The sequence below is a fragment of the Notolepis coatsorum genome, assembly GCF_963971535.1.
Source record: "Notolepis coatsorum genome assembly, chromosome: 9".
NCBI classification, from domain to species: domain Eukaryota; kingdom Metazoa; phylum Chordata; class Actinopteri; order Aulopiformes; family Paralepididae; genus Notolepis; species Notolepis coatsorum.
This window is the reverse complement of record NC_140173.1, coordinates 133,815,623-133,837,163: the sequence shown is the minus strand read 5'-3', so window position 1 is coordinate 133,837,163 and position 21,541 is coordinate 133,815,623. Positions and strand designations below refer to the sequence as shown.

Below are 21,541 nucleotides of genomic sequence, written 5' to 3'. Positions count from 1 at the left end.
TGGCAGCGCTGCGGTCCTGCGGTCCGTTGGTGACAAGTTCGAATCCCTTCAATTTTTTATTTTTTTTAACGTGCATTCTTTCACCGGTTAAGTTTAGGCATGTTAACTTAAGGTTAAGGTTAAGGTTAGGCATTGTTTCGGAGTTGGTTAAGGTTAGAAGGGTTAAGTTTAGGCGCTGTTAAGGAGCTGGTTAAGGTTAGAGTTTGTCTTAGAGAATGGCAATATTCTTTCGGAGTTGGTTATGGTTAAGGTTAAGGTTAGGCATGGTTAAGGTTAAGGTTAAGGTTAGGCATTGTTTCGGAGTTGGTTAAGGTTAGAAGGGTTAAGTTTAGGCGCTGTTAAGGAGCTGGTTAAGGTTAGAGTTTGTCTTAGAGAATGGCAATAGACAGCCTATTTCCGCGCTGCAGCACGAGGCAATAGACAGCCTATTTCCGCGCTGCAGCTCTCTCCCGCTGCTGTGGTCACATGGGCTTCATGGCCAATCAGAGAAAACGCGGAAGCACGCGACGCACTCTTCCGCTGGGAATAAGCTACACGCGTCCCTGCCCTCCATCACCTTATAGCAGCAGCAGACCACTCTGACAAATGGAGCCAGAGCTACCGTAAATACCTTCCTCTGCTACCCTTCACGCTTATTGACGCGTCAGCACGTTTGAGCAATAAATTCATTCTGGCACCGTGATTGGCTTCATTGCGTTGTCGAAGGGGTCTTTCAGGGTGAAGCTGTCAGATGGAAGAGTGACGGAGCTCGATGGCGGCAGTGAGAAGGCTGAGTTATGTGTTGTCTTGAAAACAACTGAAACTGATTGAAAGGTTTACAAAAAAGCACGAGAATAATAGAAAAGTATGACAAATCAAGCAGTGGAATGAGCTGTGTGTGTGTTTCCACATAAAATTGCATTACCTAGACACCTGTACCATTGATACAATGTACAGTTTGTTATCGTTGATATTGTACATGAGGGAGTATTTGAGGTTCATTGATTTTAGGCATATTATATATATATATTCTGTCTCCTACATAACTATCCATCATGCCAATTGCCACAGTGAGTATTGTTCCCTGCGATGGCTTAAGCATAGTGTTAGCCTCTCGCTGCTATGCTAATGTTTTCAAATGGGATGAGATACCCCCCCGGTATGACATTTGTTTAGTGTTCCACAGAAGACATTTGACTAATTCACTCCTAAGTCGTACGTCACGACTCTAATTTCTCAAATCTAGAATTGCCATTTTTGGGGGCGACTCTGTCTCGTCATGTTCCAAGTCGTTAGCGTAGCAAGGAGAGAGGCTGACACCGGAAGCGTCCCATGCTGTGTCAAACTCAGCCATCCCAGACAACAACATCATTGTTACTTTGTTACTTCTTCAGGATTAAAACGGCAGGAATCTCACATCACATCTCCCTCCCTCTCTTGACGTTGTCCTAGGTCTGTTTGAAGAGCTCAGGTTTGACAAGCAGCGGAAACAATTCCAACCTGGTGAATTAACCTACTTCTGGATGTCAGGTTTCATTTGCATTGGTTACTCCTGGACTGGCGAGTTGTTCTGTCCTGGCTGGCTGGCTGCAGCAGATAGCATGCCAATACAGTACTTGGCCGTGTCCGGATTTGGAGGTTCACTGCTGTCAAGTCAAGAGTCAAGTCAAGAGTTTTATTTGTCACGGCATACAAGCATACAGTGAAATGCGGGTGGTCATGCCCGCAGCGATTGTGCAATAATACAAGTAACAGGCATGCAGTCGTGCACACACGCGGTTACACGGCGTGTTAGTAGGTCACTGAGGCAGAAGTGCGCACAATGATGTGCACGCACGCACTCGTCGCGCCGTGCGATAAGTACCTGGCCGTTGTAGAAAGCAATGAAGCTACCCAGCCGGCACTTATCACCTAGACTTTGCATAATAATAGGATACCGATAGCATAACGAGAAGTGCCAAACCAAAATACAAGCCCTGTAGGCTACCAATTGGTGGGGGGCTGCTTGATCTCCCGACTGGAAGGATGAGACAAGTTGTGCTTCAGTCTGAAGGAAACTGCCCTTCTGTAAACTAACTCTAAGTTACATTGTTAATTTAGTTTGTCTTTACTTTTCTAGTTTAAGTTAATTAAGTTAATTAATTCAATTAAAGAAATTGTAACTACAATTACATTTAAAACATTGTTATGCATAATAATCATCTGTTCTGTGCGCAACCGAGGGAACATGTATGCGCGTGCGGGAGCGCGCGTGCACGTGGCGTATGGGCAGTTCCCATATTACGACTGCATCACTGACAAGTAATAAGAATTCATAGTGACATTTATGACATTACACAACATACATGACATTTATGGCATAGGGACATACATGGCATACAGGCAGGGCCGCCGCTAGGGGCGTGCAAGCAGTGCGGTCGCACAGGGCCTCGCGAGAAGGGGGGCCTCGCGAGAAAAAAAGAAAAAGAAAAAAAAGTTTAAAATTACCCCAGGTACTTAAAGGTGCTCACCCTGTCCACAGTAGCCCCGTTTATCCACAGTGGCGTGTGTGTCCCCTGCTGTGTTCTCCTAAAATCCACAATCAGCTTACTTTATTACAGTTGTTTTGGACTTTACTACATTATTATATTTGGTTATGGACTTTACTACATACATGGACTTTGTGCTGATGCGCTGTCTGTAACCAGGGAACTTTGAGGCATTTGAATTGCCAGGGGAAACCATTAATGACAATAATTATACACTGCTTGTGATTTTGCTATATTATGTATCAATAGTTAAGGTTACCATGGTAACAGTAATACATTTCAGTAGCCTACTGGTACAGCATGCAGTACATGATCATGATTTTTCATAGCTTGTTGTACAGTAAATCACCTATTGGGAGCCTGGTGCTGGTTTGGTTGAGGAACGGGTTGTTTTTGTAACGTGGCTCTTTCAAAGAATTGTTTTGGTCAATGTGGCTCCTGAGTTGGCCAAGTTTAAGTTTAAGTTTAAGTTTATTTACAAAAGGGACAGTGCATATTAATCAACATAAAACATTTAAAATACGCCAGAATTAGCCAGAAGGCTATATTTCATCTGTAGTCCCTGGCCAAGATGAAGGGCATCAACCTAAAGTGATAAAAAAGGTTATCATCACACATAAATAAGTACCACAAGTCTAGAGCATTTCAACTTGATGGTTGCATTAAAGAACAGCAGCAATGGTTATGTGTGGAGTGGTTCTGAAATCAAAACATGTTAGATATGGTAATTTCCATGAACTGAAATTTGACATGGAAATAACCACACAATAAAAGTTGCTCTGCGCACGACCGAGACTAATATAAAAAAAAAATCCAATAGTCAAAAGATCTATTTTGCTTTAATCCCTGCGGTTGGCAACAATCTCCTCAGCATCCTGAAGAGGCCTGAAGAAGCCATTCTACCAGGTGGCATGTGGCAGGCTTTTCTTTTGCCATCTTGTGTTTAGAGCATTGTGCCGTATACAAAGCAGCGAGTGAAGCGCCTCTATACGGCGCGGTTGTGTGTGTGTATGCTAACGTCTGCCGCCTTCCTCCCTGCAGGGAGTGCTGCCGCTTCTTCGGCGACGACGGGCTGACGCCCAAGGTCTTCTTCACCAAGGTGGCTCCGTTCGGCCTGCTCTGGATCCTCACCAACTACCTGTACCTGCAAGCCCTCAGGAAGATCAACACCACAGACGCCTCAGCGCTCTTCTGCTGCAACAAGGCCTTCGTCTTCCTCCTCTCCTGGATCGTTCTCAGAGACCGCTTCATGGGAGTCCGGGTGAGTGTGTGTCACTTTTTAGTACTGGATTACAAGGGCTGAGGACTTCATGGGGAAGCGAGGACATTCGTGGCCGGTTCTCATTTTGAAAAGGAACCATTGCAGGCTTGGATTTATTAGGCTTAGAGTTCGAATTAGAGTTTTGATAATGTTAGGGTAAGGCTTGGAGAATAAATGTTGTTATACAAGTGTATGTGTGTGTGTGTGTGTGTGTGTGTGTGTGTGTGTGTGTGTGTGTGTGTGTGTGTGTGTGTGTGTGTGTGTGTGTGTGTGTGTGTGTGTGTGTGTGTGTGTGTGTGTGTGTGTGTGTGTGTGTGTGTGTGTGTGTGTGCGTGCGTGCGTGCGTGCGTGCGTGCGTGCGTGCGTGCGTGTGTGTGTGTGTGTGTGTTTCAGGGATGTACACATTATGGGGATCAAGAGTTCCTTTGCCCTGCCATAAAGAAAGTATCTTTGTGTGTGTGTTTGTTTTGCATAAATCATTGATATCATAAAACATTTAACCATTATCTTCACTTAAGGTTGGGACAGGATAGGGTATAGCATTCAAAAGGTAGGTGCCCTGTATAGGAAAGGGCACTCCGCTCCTACTGTACATGTTCAGGGTTTTAGGTACAGTAGCTACAAGAGTGCACTTCTGCTTCATCCCTTACTGGGACACTTATTTGTCCAACACTGACACTGACAAATAAGTCTGTCTACTTTCTGGATGCTGATTTGAACATTCAAATGAAGATGTCAGCATCCAGAAAGTAGACAGACTTTCTTTGAAGCTTTTAACAAATTGGACCATTTCAACAGCTTTGTGGTGAATAAGTGGCCTGCATTTATAGAATTCATCTGTAGTGTAGACTAGTGTTGTGTATGAAGTGTAGTGTAGTGTGTAGAGTAATGTAGTGTAGAGTAGTGTAGAGCGACTTTTCTACAAGAGACCCAGAGTGGAATTACCCTTTAAACAAATCGCTCCAGGTTTCACTTGCAAGGTCCTCTCACTCTCTCACTCACTCACTCACTCACTCACTCACTCACTCACTCACTCACTCACTCACTCACTCACTCACTCACTCACTCACTCACTCACTCACTCACTCACTCACTCACTCACTCACTCAGGTGGAGCAGCGGAGCAGATGTTGGAGAGGAAAGGCTCTGGGGGTTCAATAAAAACGTATACCAAACAAACCAGTGGTGAAAGTGCCCTTAATGTGAGGTCGGCGGTCCCCTCGGTATAGTTAATCTAACCACGTTGCCTTGGATTCACGGACTGCTACCACGCAGAAAAAAAACAAAACCAGAAATCCATTTTCTCTTCTCACCTTGGCATTCCGCTGACAGGAACCAAAACACTTCCACACACACACAATGGCTGACTGACTCCCATAAACAATCTGCTGTAGCAATGAAAGGTAGAGAAGTGACTGACAGGGGGCAGCCAGCGCTGCAGAGAGAGAGAGAGAGAGAGAGAGAGAGAGAGAGAGAGAGAGAGAGAGAGAGAGAGAGAGAGAGATAATGTACTAATTTCTTTTGATTTCTCTGTTTGATTGTTTTGTTTTGTTTGGCAATGTAAACGTATGTTTCCCATTTGAATTGAATTGAGAGCGAGAGCGAGAGCAAGAGAGAGAGAGAGAGAGAGAGAGAGAGAGAGAGAGAGAGAGAGAGAGAGAGAGAGAGAGAGAGCTGTTTACTGGGGTGGACCCTGGGCCCCAGCCAGACAAAACACACAGCTCGTTTGTCATCCTGACACCTCGTCTAATGCAGCGCTAATGCTCTCAGCTGGCCGGTGCCATGTCTCTATCAATCAACCACACACACACGTATAGAAAGATACACACACCTACAAACCAAGAAGTACGCCTACAGAAATAATCACAACCTCTATTAATCTACCCACTATAGAATGTTTCTATGTAGGGCGCCACTAACGCAGGAGATGCTGGGTTCGAGCCCAGCTCTCGGCGTTGCTTCCGGCTTGGCTGGTCGTTCATACTAATACAATTGGCAGTGTTAGGGGGTGGGAAAGCCGGTGGGTGGGGATCGGACGTTGTGGACAGCGACTCCTACAGGTCGGTTGGTGCGCCTGTACAGCAGAATCAGGAAGTATCGGGGGCAGCGTGAGCCTCCCACGCGTTACTGCTCGCCATATTGTGCCGTACAGGTGAAAAGATGCGACGGCTGCCTCCTCGTGTACCGGAGGGGACACGTGATGCAAGGCTTCGTCCACATTGCAGCCGACCAGTGGGAGGCATGGTCTACCAACGTTCGAGACAGGGGAGGGTAGAATTGGATAATACGAAATTGGGATGGGAGACAAATAGAAAATGGGGAGAAAAAGTAGATAAAAAAATAAAGAATGTTTCTATGTTTCATATCAATTGCTTCCCTGTGTCCAAGGGACGCAACAATTGTGATTAGAGGATCAAGAAAAGAGGACGGGGTTTGAGATAGGTCCATTACACCAGGCGGTTCTCAACCTTTCTGCTGCCAAGGCAGCCCTGTGTTCAATAAAATATTCCAGGGCACCCCTACATACGATAAAGACTTTTCCGGTCCTGGCTTTTTTGCTACAATGATGACAAAAGTGCTTGCTTTCAAAATAATGTTTATTTAAGAAACCGGGAAACACATTTGTGTGTATATGCAGGCTATATAATGCATTATTAACAGGTGTTTCAGGTCTAAATGGCTTAGTACTGTTGACATTACACTGCTTGTAATAGTAAATCAAATAGCATATTTCTTTAAATAAAAATTACAGAAAATTATCACTAAAGTGCTATCTGTTGCAGCTGCACTCTTTTCCATAAAAATAGCATATTTGGATAAGTGTGACCATTTCTCAAAAACTGAAAATCATGTATTTTTTTTTTAAATACAGAAAAGGATCACTAAAGTGCTATCTGTTGCAGCTGCACTGTTCTCCATAAAAATAGCATATTTGGATCAGTTTGACCATTTCTCAAAAACAGAAAATCATGAATTTTTTTAAATACAGAAAAGGATCACCAAGTTACCATTTCTCAAAAAATATAAATAAATACAGAAAATAAGCACTCGTTCACTCAGTGGACATTTCTAGCTCAGTGCGAGGTCTGCTGCTGCTGGCTAATAATACGGTCAATACGTGGGGAGATCTTTGACAAGGCAACACGCATGTCATCCTCAAGGCTCAACTTGGCCCTATATTTTGTTTTCAGAGCTGTCATGGATGAAAAGCCAGCTTCACACAGATATGTGGGGCTGAATGGTATCAACACCTTAACTGCAGCATCATGAGATACTTGGTACTCAGCACCACACTCTGAAACTAGCTCTCCAGGTGGTATCAGATGAGATTTCAATGAGTTCTTCCAAGAGTTTGGATGGAGACGTGTCAGGAAGCTTTGTCTGAATGTTTTCTGTAAAGTAATTTTTTTATCCAGAGTAACTTGGTGATCCTTTTCTGTGTTTTATTAAATAATGATTTTCAGATTTAGAGAAATGGTCAAACTTATCCAAATATGGTATTTTCATGGGAAACAGTGCAGCTGCAACAGATAGCACTTTAATGATAATGTTCTGTAATCCAAAAATTATCTATTTTTTATTATTTTTTAAATCTCAAAGCACCCCTGGCAGCTCTCTGCGGCACCCCTGTTGAGAACCGCTGGTGTAGACTACCACATGCTGCCCTACTGTCAGTCTGGGGAGGGTGTATTCTACCACATGCTGCCCTACTGTCAGTCTGGGGAGGGTGTATTCTACCACATGCTGCCCTACTGTCAGTCTGGGGAGGGTGTGGACTACCACATGCTGCCCTACTGTCATTCTGGGGAGGGTGTAGACTACCACATGCTGCCCTACTGTCAGTCTGGGGAGGGTGTATTCTACCACATGCTGCCCTACTGTCAGTCTGGGGAGGGTGTGGACTACCACATGCTGCCCTACTGTCATTCTGGGGAGGGTGTAGACTACCACATGCTGCCCTACTGTCATTCTGGGGAGGGTGTAGACTACCACATGCTGCCCTACTGTCAGTCTGGGGAGGGTGTAGACTACCACATGCTGCCCTACTGTCAGTCTGGGGAGGGTGTAGACTACCACATGCTGCCCTACTGTCAGTCTGGGGAGGGTGTAGACCAGGGGTCAGCAACCTTTTTGACATGAAGTGCCAGTTTGAAATATAGTTGTAACTAGTGTGCCTATCAACAATATTCCATGCATCGTAATTTTCTCATAATCAGGTATTTTTAATGATAATTTTTACATTATTACATCATTATTGTTATTGTTATTATTAACAATATTATTGTGATGGTTGTATCAACCCTAAATCTGAGTTGGGGCGGGGGTGCAATCAGTGGCGTCGTTTCAGTAAAAGGCAAGGTATGGCGAGGAGGGAGGGGGGTGAGTCCTGTGTCATACCTAAATGTCATATAACTGAATTGTATAGAAACAACTCACCAAAAGAACTATTGCACAACTGATTTGTGCAATAGTCACTTTTGGTGAGTTGTTTCTACACCCTACACCCTGGGGGATGGGAGAAAATACCTAAATGTTCGGATTATTGAAATATGAGTGAATGAGTGAACACATGGGACCTCTTTGGAAATAAGTTGTATTCAATAAAGTATAACGTTGTTTCCAAGTGTAATATTTGGCAGAAAATGTGTTAATATATATATATTATGCAACAGCCAGGCGTCAGGGGAGAAAAACAAAACTAATATCCAGCTGGTTCATCGAACCAGACAGTTGAGCTTCTACTACACTGAGGAAATCCTCCAATACCAATATTGATGCATCCCTTAAACACGTGTGCACAAGCACACGCACGCACACACACACAGCTCAGCAGTATGATATTGCTTTTTCATCAGTGGCAACATCTTCACCAATCTAGACCAGGATTGATTGGCTGGGGGGAGATATTGATTGCTAGTGCCTTGCCAACACAATTGCAAACTAAATGGCATGGCAAATATCCATTAAAGGGGAACTATTTTACTATTTATTTCACTATTTGGGCACTTTTACACAATTCCTGTGAGTCTATGGAACACCTCTGTAATTTTTTTTTATTCATTGTTTTGTAATTCTAATCAAGTCCTCAAAAACAGCATTTTTCTACCTCAAGATCTCGAGCCGTTTTGAGGCTGGGCTCCAACCACTGTGTGCAGCTCATCATGAGCCTGATGCCACACAGCCACATTATCATGCAGCGGTGTCTCTCTGACATCACAAATCAGCACATTTTCAGATGACTCAGTTCAGTGAGGGTGAATATTGTGAGAGGAGAATTGGAAGAATGCGCCAATATGAGAATTAGAGACATACCGTAGATCATATTACAGTAATATAAGTTCACATAACTAGGAAACAATGCTAAACACTCAAAAAGGCCATTTATAAGATAGTTCCCCTTTAATTCATTCAGTCTTTATTTAGCCTCAAAGATCATTGAGATAGAAAATACAGCACACATAATAAATATACAATGGTCAACAAGGAGGTGGATCCACAGACCGGGGAGGAAACAGTCATTGAGGATTTAAACTGGATACTAATGCATTGAGTTCCAAGGTACATCGCAGGACATTCCAGGTGTCGGGGGCACAGAAGTTCAGTGCAAAATCTGGGGGTTTGAAGTGTAAGTCGTTCTCTGGAGTGAGGAAGATAAGGCCCAGAGACAATATTTCTCCATCCCCTGTCCCTCCAGGAGACACAGCGAGACCCAACACTCCACTGAATCATGTCCATCATGCCCCACTCTCACTGACCAAACAACACCTCACAGTCCTTCAAGTTAAGAGTTGAAAGGGTACGGTCAGTCTGGGGAGGGTGTGTAGACTACCACATGCTGCCCTACTGTCAGTCTGGGGAGGGTGTAGACTACCACATGCTGCCCTACGGTCGGTCTGGGGAGGGTGTAGACTACCACATGCTGCCCTACTGTCAGTCTGGGGAGGGTGTAGACTACCACATGCTGCCCTACGGTCGGTCTGGGGAGGGTGTGTAGACTACCACATGCTGCCCTACTGTCAGTCTGGGGAGCTTTAGGCCACCACTGCCCCCTAATTCCTGAGAAGTACAATGGTCTACTGTATAATATCTGGAGAGTCAAGTGTAGCATCAAAGCAAAGTCCAACTTCTCAGAATTTCAACAGACGCTGACGTCTTGATTAGAACATAAAATGTGTTCTTTTCACTCCAAGTCGCGTTTGCTTCATCATGGCAGCGCCCAGTAAACAGAGAGACTCTCTCCGTTGACATTTTGAGAAGTTGGACCATTTCAACATCTTCGGGGTAAGTCAAATTAATTTACATAAATGGTAATGATGCATTTATATAGCGCTTTTATCCAAATCACTTTACAATTTTGTTCCTCACATTCACACACAAGACGGGCGGAGGCGACTACGTAAGGTGCCAACCTGCTCATCGGGAGCAATTAGGGGTTAAGTGTCTTGCTCAAGGACACTTCAACACGCTGCCTGGGAGGAGTGGGAATCAAACCGGGAACCTTCTGATTAGCAGGCAACCAATCTACCTCCTGCGCCACTGGCGCCCCACATGATGTATGTTAATTTTCCCGGCTGTGATATGAAAACAAGCAAAGCGCATCGTACCAGCAAGAGCTGCTCCAGAGACAGTAACCAAGTCAAGAGTTTTATTTGTCACGGCATACAAGTATACAATGAAATGCGGGGGGTCTTGCCCGCAACGATGTGCATAATACAATAGTAATATATAATAGAATCCAATAGAACGACATTGTGCAAGAAAACAAGTAAACAAAGTAGGGCATATCGGTATATGTACATGAGTTATTTACAGAGCATGGTAGGACATGCTAGGTCCTGTGGTAGTGCAATACACTGTTAGCTACGGATGAGGCACTGGGTCTTTATGTACACTGCTATACAATGCTATATTATACAATCTCAAGTTATACTATACTATTCTTAAAGTGACCTTTCCTTTTGTAAAGTGACCATAAGTGTGAGCGTGTGCAGCATGAGTGTGTGTGTGTTCATGCTAAAGTGACTGCTTGTGCATGGAGAGTTCAGTGTTCAAGGCTCTGATGGCCTGGGGGAAGAAGCTGAGCCGAAGTCTCTCTGTCCTAGTAACTGGTGTTCGCAGGCGTCTGCCTGACCTCAGCAGCATGAACAGGCTGTTGTTGGGGTGGTGAGGGTCTTTCATTATTCTGCAGGCTCTGGATTTGAACCTCTTGTTGTATAGAACCTGCAGGGGTGGTAGTGCAATACCCGTGGTACGCTCGGCTGAGCGCACCACTCTCTGTAGGGCCTTCTTGTCCTGTGCCGTGCTGTTTCCATACCAGGCAGTGATGTTTCCAGTCAAGATGCTCTCTACAGCTCCGGAGTAGAAGGACTGGAGTATCTTCCCAGATACTCTGAACTTCCTTAGCTGTCTCAGGTGGTAGAGGCGCTGCTTCGCCTTTTTTACGTCTGAGTCTATGTGTGTTGTCCATGTCAGGTCCTCTGAGATGTGGACCCCCAGGTACATAAAGCTGCTCACCCTGTCCACGGTAGCCCTGTTTATCCTCAGTGGTGTGTGACATTGAGAGCACCCAGGGGAATATCCTGAGTATACAGGTACATATTCTGTTTCAGAACAGAGAACACTACTGTAGAATAAAGCTCCTTGTATAAAAACTCAAAACAAACATTCTGTGCTCTCCCATTCCCAGGAGCAGCTCCAGACGTTATACCTGATACCACAAATCTTACTTCTCTGGTGTCTGGCTTTGGGAGAGACTAGTTCTTAATTTGGTTGATGTTCCCCTGTACTCCCTCCTTTCTCTCTCGCTTTCTCTGCAGATAGTGGCGGCCATCTTGGCCATAGCAGGCATTGTGATGATGACTTATGCCGACGGGTTCCACAGCCATTCTGTCATTGGCATTACGTTTGTCGTGGCCTCCGCCTCGATGTCAGCGCTCTACAAGGTACTGTATGGGGAGCACGACCGCAGTGATGTCATGCATCTCATTAACTGTCCAACTTTAAATGTGGTTATTTAATAAGGCTGCAGTAATCACTTTCTGGCCACTAGAGGGCAGCAAGGAGACATGTAAACAGACACAGCTCCATCTCTGTTCATTATTTGAACATAATGCTTGAAGCGTTCACATTGTTTTCCCTAAGTTCAAGGAATTTTTTGTTGTTGTTTTCTTTGTTGTTTTTTCATAGTCTGCGCCCTACAAGATATGGGTGGAAGACCACAGTAATGACATTGATTTACAACTGCAAAAACATAGGCTGTCCAAAAGATTCCAAAAGATATGGTCGTTTGTCTGAAGGAGTTGAACTGATGAAGCGGCCAGTATCTTGTAATTACTGTACAATATACTGTATGGGTGCAAGACTACAGTATTAGGAGCAGGAAACTGGCTCATGGATGAAAAATTTATTCACCAGACACATGCATTATTCTACAAATTGTATATCGGACAAGAGTCTGGTTGAAGTCTCATGGGGTTGACTTACCAGCCACAGGCCGAAGACACCAGCAGGTGGATAGTGTTCGTTTCCCACCTTGTTACCATTTGTTTAATTAACTAACACATTTAATCTGGTTCTGCTTTATTCCCAAGGGTATACAGCAGCATGAATGAAGCAATCTGTATCGTTTTGATTACTTTGCTTGTAGCATCGGCTTAAACGTCATCACTGCGCAAGGTCATCATTATTAAGGTACACATTATGACACATTATGTACACATGATGACGACATTCATAATGCTGTTCGACCTGTGCGACATCAACCTGGTTCCCCCCTTAGTCCAAAGGCCATTTACAACCACAAATAGATGACAGTATCAGTATCATTTGATTACTTTGGTCTGCTTCAATGTTATTACAAGGTACTTATGATCACGATTATGACATTTATCTCACTGCAAAACATTTAAACATGGTCCCATGGGCTATTCATTTATTTATTTCTACCACAAATGAATGGAGCAGCCATTGACTTTTGCAACTGAACAACACGTTATCAGCGAGTGCCACATTCAGCTGTGTGGTTTGCGTTCTTTCATTCTGTCACCGTAATGACAGTGACCTCAAAATGAAAAACAAAAGCCATGTTTCTCTCTGCGATAGCCATCATATGAATGCTGCCGTAAAGCCCCCGTCTTCTCCTTCTTCTTCTCTCTCTGTACTGGACGAGTTCCAGTCTACTTATGTAAGCAGGTGAAAGGAAACGGGAGGAGGTAGATATACTGAAGGGAAGACTTGGCTGACAGAGTGCTTGTGAGTCATGTATAGCGTTTGTTAACTGGGGTGCGGTGTGGGGGGGGGGGCCTAGAGGCTGTGATGGCCTGATCAACGGGGTATCCGGGGCAGATGGGGCCTGGCTCTCGCCGTCCCTGCCCTCCACTGGTGTTCTAATGTGATACATGTACTGTAGCTAAGTAGACAATGGTGGATGGGTGCCAGACGCAGCAGCCACTTGGCAGGTTTGTCTCTCTGCTCTACCCCAGCCCCTCCACTAGGGGGCAAACGCTGTGAATTTACAAGGTGTGTTAATGGTAAAAATTTATTGTAGGGCGGCTGGGTAGCGCAGTGGAGAATGCACTCGCCTACCACCGCAGAGACTCTGGGTTCGAATCCAGCTGTCAGCGGTACCTCCGGCTTGGTCAGTCGTCCCTACTAACACAATTGGCAGTGTTAGCGGGTGGGAAGCCGGTGGGGTATGTGTCCTGGTCGTCGTAAACTACGGTTCCTACTGGTCGGTCGGGGCGCCTGCTCAGCAGGGAGGGGATCTGGGGGAATGCGTTACGTTCTCCCAGTGAGAGTCCTCGCTGTCAGGTGAAAAGAAGCGGCTGGCTGACTCCACATGTATCGGAGGAGGCATGTGGTAGTTCTACACCCTCCCTAGGCCGACAGTGGGGCAATGCGTGCAACGACCAGGAAGGGAATTGGCATAATGACTAAATTGGGATGGGAGCAAAAATACAGAAAAAGTGAGAAAAAAAAGGTAAATGGTTGCATTTACTGCATGCAGAAAAAGTGAGAACAAAAAATTAGTATAAAAAAAAAAAAAAAAAAAAATGGCTGCATTTATATAGCGCTTTTATGCAAAGAGATTTACAATTTGTTCCTCACATTTTACCCATTCACTCACACATTCACACACGTTCCGACGGTGGAGGCAACCATGCATGGTGCCAACCTGCTCATCAGAATCAATTATGGGGTGATTGATTGATTGAATTGATTGAAAACTTTATTAACAGATTGCAGAATGGGTACAATACAGTACAGCGCAATACAGACAATTGTTAACTCATTCAGAGCCACGCCCATATGACCAAATTAGGCCGTTCCGTGCCAGCGCTTTAGTCAATGGGAGGACAGGGAAATTTGCGAACGCTTAAACTATATCTTAAATTATGGCTATGGGTCTAATACACCCGTCGCTTATCAATGACTTGCTTGCAGTCAACATGTACAAAACGGATTGTTTTTTCATTGGTACATTTCCGTTTTATACTGTTTTGAATAAGAGTATAGTTTTGGAGATGTCTAGTAATTCCAGAGAAAATCTGCGATAATAGCTCTTTAGTGGAATACACAAAACACGTTGTCATTTTTCGGCTGATTTATGAATCGTTTTCAAATAAACGCTAGATTATCGATAGTATATGTGTCCTTATGCACGCAGGAGAAGTGGGCTGAAAATCGATTATCCATGACTTGGTCAGCGCTAACGTTACACACTCACGCTCCCAATGGCGGAGAAAAAAACATCTGATTAACCCAATACTGGTAAAATAGAGTCCTTACCTCACATCAGATGTTCTGCAAAAAGATTAATCCAATTCCTGATCGCCATTCCAAATATTGATCGCATTTATTGATCCAACGTTATAGTCCAAAACACATAATCGACCCTTCTCCCCGCCTCGCCAGTGAATGTGGTAACACGATACTGCTTGCCCGAGAAGGGAAACCCCGGACCGGATTTTTTTTTTTGATGCACAGTTCCATCCCAATCTAATCCAATGATGTGCAATACCATCCGGGAGACGATAGGCGGCGGTATTTGCCCTTTTCGAGCTCAGACCCATTCCCAATGATAACGTCAGGCTGGATGGATGAAAAATTTATGGATATCGCTAATAGAAGAAATAACGATTAAAACCCAAGTTTTCTCGGGTCTTGGCACGCAACGCATGGCGAGTTAACCCGACTAATCTCGTGGTTGGAACTGAATGGGTTAAGGGGATGCAGACCAGAGAAAGACTTTCGTCTTGTTTACATCAGGGTCCCGCATTTTCAATTCATCATAAGGTTAAATGTCTTGCTTGTTAAGTGTCTTGCTCAAGGACACTTCGACACGCTGGCCGGGAAGAGCGGGAATCGACCCGAGAACCTCCGGATTACCAGACGACTGCTTTACCTCCTGAGCCACTGTCGCCCCGCACTGTGTTGGGTTCATCAAACTTCTCCCCTCCCTTCTTTTCCAATAAAAGACATAAAATAATCTAAGACAGTAGTCCCTATCAACACAGTATAGCACATGCAGTTCTATAACTACCATGCCATTAGAGCAGACCTGGGCATTGTACGGCCCGCGGGATGATTCTGACCGGCCCGCGAAAGATTACATGATAATAATTTTATCTTTTTTTATATATATATATTTATTTTAATTTTTTTTTTTTTTTTTTGTCAACGTTCACACGCACAATATACGCTTAGGAGACATGCTCAGAAGATCTTGGTTCTCTTTGGATCCACCTACATATGTGAACAGACATTCTCAGTCATGACGTTTACCAAGTCCAGGTACAGATCCTCTCTCACTGATGAACATCTGGCAGCTGTGCTTCGCATCTCCACCTCAGACATGCAACCTGACTTTGATGGACTTGTTAAAGCTCAACAGAGACTGGATTTCTCACACTGAATGAAAAAAAAAACTGAAGAACACTAAAATGTGGAAATATAACAAGTGAAATGGGACACTTGATATTCTTTTTTCTTGTTTTTGCACAGTTCTGAAAACATTAAATGTTTAATATAGGCATGTAAAGTAAAAAAGGCTACATAACTGGGACACTTTTCTTTACACAGTTCAGTGACATGTCTTGTTTATTTTTGCTATAAGATGATGTGATGTCTTTAGAAAGCTAAGAAAATCCTTGTTTCAATAGTATATGAAACTCAAAATGCCCTTTGTTATTAATGTTTCACATTTTGTTTATCATTTTGGAAATAAATTCTATTTGAATAAATGATATTTTTGAAAGCTAACCTCACCTTTTAATTGCCAAATAATAACATACACTCTTACCAGGGGTCAAAACAATGCAATTTACTGCTTTTTATATAGAAATAAAATGTATATTATGCATAATTGAGTTTGGAATTTTGGCCCGGCCCCCCAACATATTTTCAGTTGCTCATTCGGCCCCCTGGGAAAAATAATTGCCCACCCCTGCATTAGAGGCTAATTCTATTAGCACTTTGCTTCAAAGCTAGCACTATGGGTCAATCCCAAACAACCTTTAGTCACCTGAACACAAGTCTACTTTCCAGCCAGCCAATCAATAACTTAAATGGCACAGAACAAACGTAGTCTACATCAACAACAAATAGAGCGGTTTCAATTGGTCGCACACATCATAATAATAATTTAGGACCTGCTCCGAGGTCATCAATCGGCACACATGCGATGCATGCATGCAATTCGTATCTGCGATTAACCCAACCCAGCCGGGAGCAGACAGGCGTCAACGTGAGCCGCGCCAGGGGACCAATCCAAGTGCTCATGTCCGTCTTCATGTTCTTAACAAATGTGCATCTCCCTAGAACCCAATCAGGTTAAACCCAACTGCCGGCAGCTACGCGATGTCGCGATCATTGTCAGATGTCGGTAAAGGAGCACATTTCACTCTGATATTATTTCAGCCTTTTGCAATCAGGAATGTATTGAAAACTTGATTTAGGCCTACATGAAGTTCTTGCACTTAACCCTGTTCATAGAATAAGCAATCACACAATACACTGAGTTTATTTTGTAGTATATGTATGATTTTACAATAAATAACTGAAGTATTGCAGGAATTACAGAATTTAAAAGGTCCACCATAGAATGAGATTTTTTGCCGTGGGATTCTGGGGGCCCTGAATAAATAGCCTACTTGTTCAACTGCAGAGAAAATGGGACATTTCCTTTCAGTCAGTCATCATCATGGTCAGCATCATCTACTCATGCTCCCTTTTATGACAAAATGGGTGCGCACAGTTGTTATTATTGATTGTCTAATCAATACTGCCACTTAGTGGAATGAGTGATGGGGGACCACTCACCTCATTGCAGAATAAATTGAGAGCCTTTAAGTGGTGGTATATATTAGCCCCAAACCAAGACAACTGTGCCTCTATTGAAAATCTGGATGGACTTACACAATTGTCCGTTCCATCCAAATGACCAATAGCGACACAGTTGTCTCAATTAGGGGCTAGATATATATATATATATATATATATATATATATATATATATATATGTGAGAACAGTCAATCATCCCCAAACGTATTGTAAAAGAAGATCGTCTGAGCTGGTGAGCCGAGGAACGTGATGCGCTATAAGTGCTCACTCTTGCCATCTCTATGCTTCTGACCCGTCTGCAGGTGCTGTTCAAGATGGTCCTGGGCAGTGCCAAGTTTGGAGAGGCAGCGCTCTTTCTGACCATCGTTGGGAGTGCCAACTTCGTCTTCATCAGCTTTGTGCCAGTTATCCTGTATTTTACACACGTGGAGTACATCGGCTCACTCCACGACATCCCCTGGGCCTACTTCTGTGGGGTGGCCGGCCTGCTTTTTGGTACGGACAGAGTGCGGTTCAGCAAAACTCAATCGCGCCTTATTCACTTTGCTGCCATCTGTATTTTTCTTTGATCGTTATGAATGTGTTGTGAATGAGCGGATGACTAATTCACTTCCATATACACTGTGTTTCAAAACACGGAAACTACAGCGGTTAAAAATGATCTTGAGTCGGGTAATGATGAATTTGTAAATCAGTGTATTTTGCCTGTTGATTTGACTATTTCAGTTCTTGACGTGGCATTTTTATAGCAAAGTTTTAACATTGAAGTGAACGGGCACTTGTACTGCACCTGTACCCCTGATTGCATTATCGACCGATATGGCAGCAAAGTTGAACAAGGCTAATCGAAATGTCTGCTGAACCAGCAGTGATGCTGTGCATAGAATGTATTGACTTTCTGGTAATCAGGGCATGTAACATTTTCATCAACTGGCCTCAGGGGAGTATTTTCACCAGCGACTTTAAAGGATTGATTGATTGATTGATTGATTGATTGATTGATTGATTGATTGATTGAAAAGTGTATTAACAGATTGCAGAATGGGTACAGTACAGTACAGCTCAATACATACAATTGTTAAGGGGATGCAGACCAGAGAAAGACTTTCGTCTTGTTTACATCAGGGTCCCCCATTTTCAATTCATCATAACATATATGACATACATGACATACAGATAGACAGTACTGCTACATCTATACATTTATGACATATCAGATTTGCAAATACAGTACTGTTTGTGATACAAAAGTGTCCAGAAAAAGAGTGTATATACATTTGACGTAGAAACTGTACATTGGAGGAGGTTGGGTGGGTGGGGTGGGGTTGGGTGGGTGGGTGGGGGCTGTACATTGGAGGTGGGGGGGTTGGGGGGGGGGTGGGTAGGGACACTGTACACTGTACATTGGAATACTGACAAAGCCATACTTGGTCATTTACTGTACAACTGGGTTAGGACATTTGTAGGGGCCAGTTTCGAATTGCAGTCTCCCGTAGGTGTTCCATACAGTAATTCCAGTTATTTTCTTCCTTTACCCCATTTTTCTATCATCTGGCTTCATACTGATGGATTCTGACTAAAGTGTCATTAACTGGATGAGTAAGTGGTGTTCCTCTGGGTGCTCCAGTTGGCTGCAGCTCCCCGGGGGATACATTTGATCCAACGGGGCAGTCGCACAACAGACAGAAAATGTCCTCAAAAGCGTGTCTGAAATTATTATGAAGTTACATATTTTGTATCTTTGTCTGCTGCAGTTGCCCCGTTAGATTCAATTGAAGGCCGGTAGAGTCGCAGCCAACCTGAGTGTTAGGGTCTAGATTGAGAATAATCAGAATTATCCAGTTTTGAGAACAGAAAAGACAAAATGGAAGACAAGCAGAATAGCCAGTAGAGCTGGTGGACTTACCAACCAGCCAGAATTGATCAGCAACTGGCTCCGCCAGTAATTCATACAGTATAATTCAGATACTTTAGTCAGTTTTGATACAGTAGCACTGTCACCATGTTATCCTTGTTTCTCAGGGTAACAGATTGCACTGATGCAATTCCTCTGCTCCTCCCCACAGCCTTCAACATCCTGGTGAACTTCGGCATTGCGGTCACGTACCCAACATTAATCTCTCTGGGCATCGTCCTGAGTGTCCCTGTAAACGCCAGTAAGTCCTTTTGGCCTTCCTCACACAACCAGCCTCCCTTAACCAATACTGTATGATCTTACTGTAAGGCTGATGGATAATGCAAACATTTAATGTGACAGGTAGGTCATTACAATAAGAAGAGGGAGCCTTCCGGAAGACCCTACAAGTTGTTGTTGAGGGAGGGCTCACCTCAGACATGTCATGAGAACATCACAGTACTTTGATTTGCACTTCCACTGTTGATATAGTTGCATAATTTTACGCCAATGACATCACAGGAAAACCGTTCCACACCTGCAGTATCACAAGAGAGAAACAGGGGGCACACTTTGTTATCCAACCGGTTTAGAGTGGCAACACAGCATCTCAGATGAAAGTCTGAATTTTGGAAATATCCATAATTGCCTTTTAAAGGAAAACTCCAACATTTTGGGAAATTAGCTTATTTAACATCTTCCCTGGAGTTAGACAAGAAGATACATACCTTTTTTGTCTCTGTGCGTGCATTTAGCTTTGGGAACAGTCGCTCCGTTAGCATAGCTTAGCTTCATCACTGGAAGTGAGGGAGGACAGTAGCCTGACGTTCCCTACAGGTTTGTTGATATTCTCATTCCTTCAAAGGATCCGAACCGATTGAAGTTTATGGATACCATGACTTAAAATCCTCTTACCTTGACGATTAAAAGCCTCCCCAATTTAGAAAACAGTAATCCAATGGCTGGTATTGATAATATACTACTAACTGCTGGACGCTCTGAGCTATCCGGAGCTAACACAGAACAGAATGGTAAAGCAAATATAATGACTTCCTTTCTGGGGTTTTCAAAATAAAAGTGCGACGTTTATAGCAGCGGAAAACGTTTATTTTGTACATTATCTAACGTTAACACGAACCTAAACTAACGTTACAACTAACCTAAAGTTAGTTTAGGTTCGTGTTAACGTGTACAAAATAAACATTTTCCGCTGCTATAAACATCGCAATTTTATTTTTGAAAACCCCAGAAAGGAAGTCATTATATTTGCTTTACCATCCTGTTCTGTGTTAGCTCCGGTTAGCTCCGAGCGTGCAGCAGTTAGTATTATATTATCAATACCAGCCATTGGATTACGGTTTTCTAAATTGGGGAGGCTTTTAATCGTCAAGGTAAGAGGATTTTAAGTCATGGTATCCATAAACTTCAATCGGTTCGGATCCTTTGAAGGAATGAGAATATCAACAAACCTGTAGGGAACGTCAGGCTACTGTCCTCCCTCACTTCCAGTGATGAAGCTAAGCTACGCTAACGGAGCAACTGTTCCCAAAGCTAAATGCACGCACAGAGACAAAAAAGGTATGTATCTTCTTGTCTAACTCCAGGGAAGATGTTAAATAAGCTAATTTCCCAAAATGTTGGAGTTTTCCTTTAAGTTTTCCCACTGCGATTTCAGTTCAACTTTAAGGGTAATATTCGGAATATCATTAACACATTAATTGCCAACAACGAGTATACTCGTTATTGGCCGCCATGCGTTGAGTGCCAAAACTAGTTGTTATGATCGTTATTTCTTTTATTCGCTATTGGCATTCATAATTAATCCAGGAAGCCTCCGGGAGCCAGCTGGACCCTGTCTGATATTGCAACGCCTCAATACCGCCGCCTGGTGGATTCCGGGCGAGTTACACTCCACTCTAAACCGGAAGTGGCGCTCGGTGCATCTGGGAAAAGGCTCCGCCAGAGATATCTTGTAACGTGGATCAATATACATACCGTAATTCCTCTAATAGTAACCCCGGCTTGTATTTGTTTCAACTGTAGCGGGTACCAGGCTTGTATTAGGAGGAGGCCTGTATAAGAGGGAGGCCTATATTTCAAATTTTCAAACGGATCATAATGAATAAATCAACATTTTGTGTCAGTTTGAACCCAGTAAAATGTACTGGGTTCATTTATTGAAACCAAGTACTGTATGAAATAGTAAACAGTGCAATCACACGTGGTCACTGGTCATTTCAACGTTTTCAAAGTGAAATCAAGTAACTAGCTCAGTATGCAGCTCGGTATATTAGTAACCCGGCTTGTATTAGGAGGCCGGCTTATAATTGCTTAGCTCAAGAGCGCACCCGGCCATTAATAGAGACCCGGCTTGTATTTGAGACCCGGTTACTATTAGGGGAATTACGGTACCTCGAGTGCATTGGATCGCTTTCGAGACGCAAGAATCAATATGCTTTCGGCGTTTATTGCGTCATACAAACGGAAAATGGTTCTAGCAGATCGACGTCAAATTATTGGAGTTTTTTTTCTCCAGA

At 43.5% G+C, this 21,541-nt stretch overlaps 1 protein-coding gene across 2 annotated transcripts in view; it reads left to right on the top strand.

Annotated features, from left to right (window-relative positions):
- slc35f3b (solute carrier family 35 member F3b) overlaps positions 1–21,541 on the top strand; it is a gene marked incomplete at both ends in the record, with an annotated part of 207,838 nt that overhangs the window by 184,869 nt on the left and 1,428 nt on the right. For both annotated transcript variants that reach the window (XM_084322278.1, XM_084322279.1), the window contains 4 exons: positions 3,549–3,768; positions 11,586–11,711; positions 17,413–17,605; positions 19,177–19,266. In XM_084322278.1, coding sequence (XP_084178404.1) covers positions 3,549–3,768; positions 11,586–11,711; positions 17,413–17,605; positions 19,177–19,266 — 629 coding nt within the window. The remainder of the gene's footprint in view (positions 1–3,548; positions 3,769–11,585; positions 11,712–17,412; positions 17,606–19,176; positions 19,267–21,541) is intronic.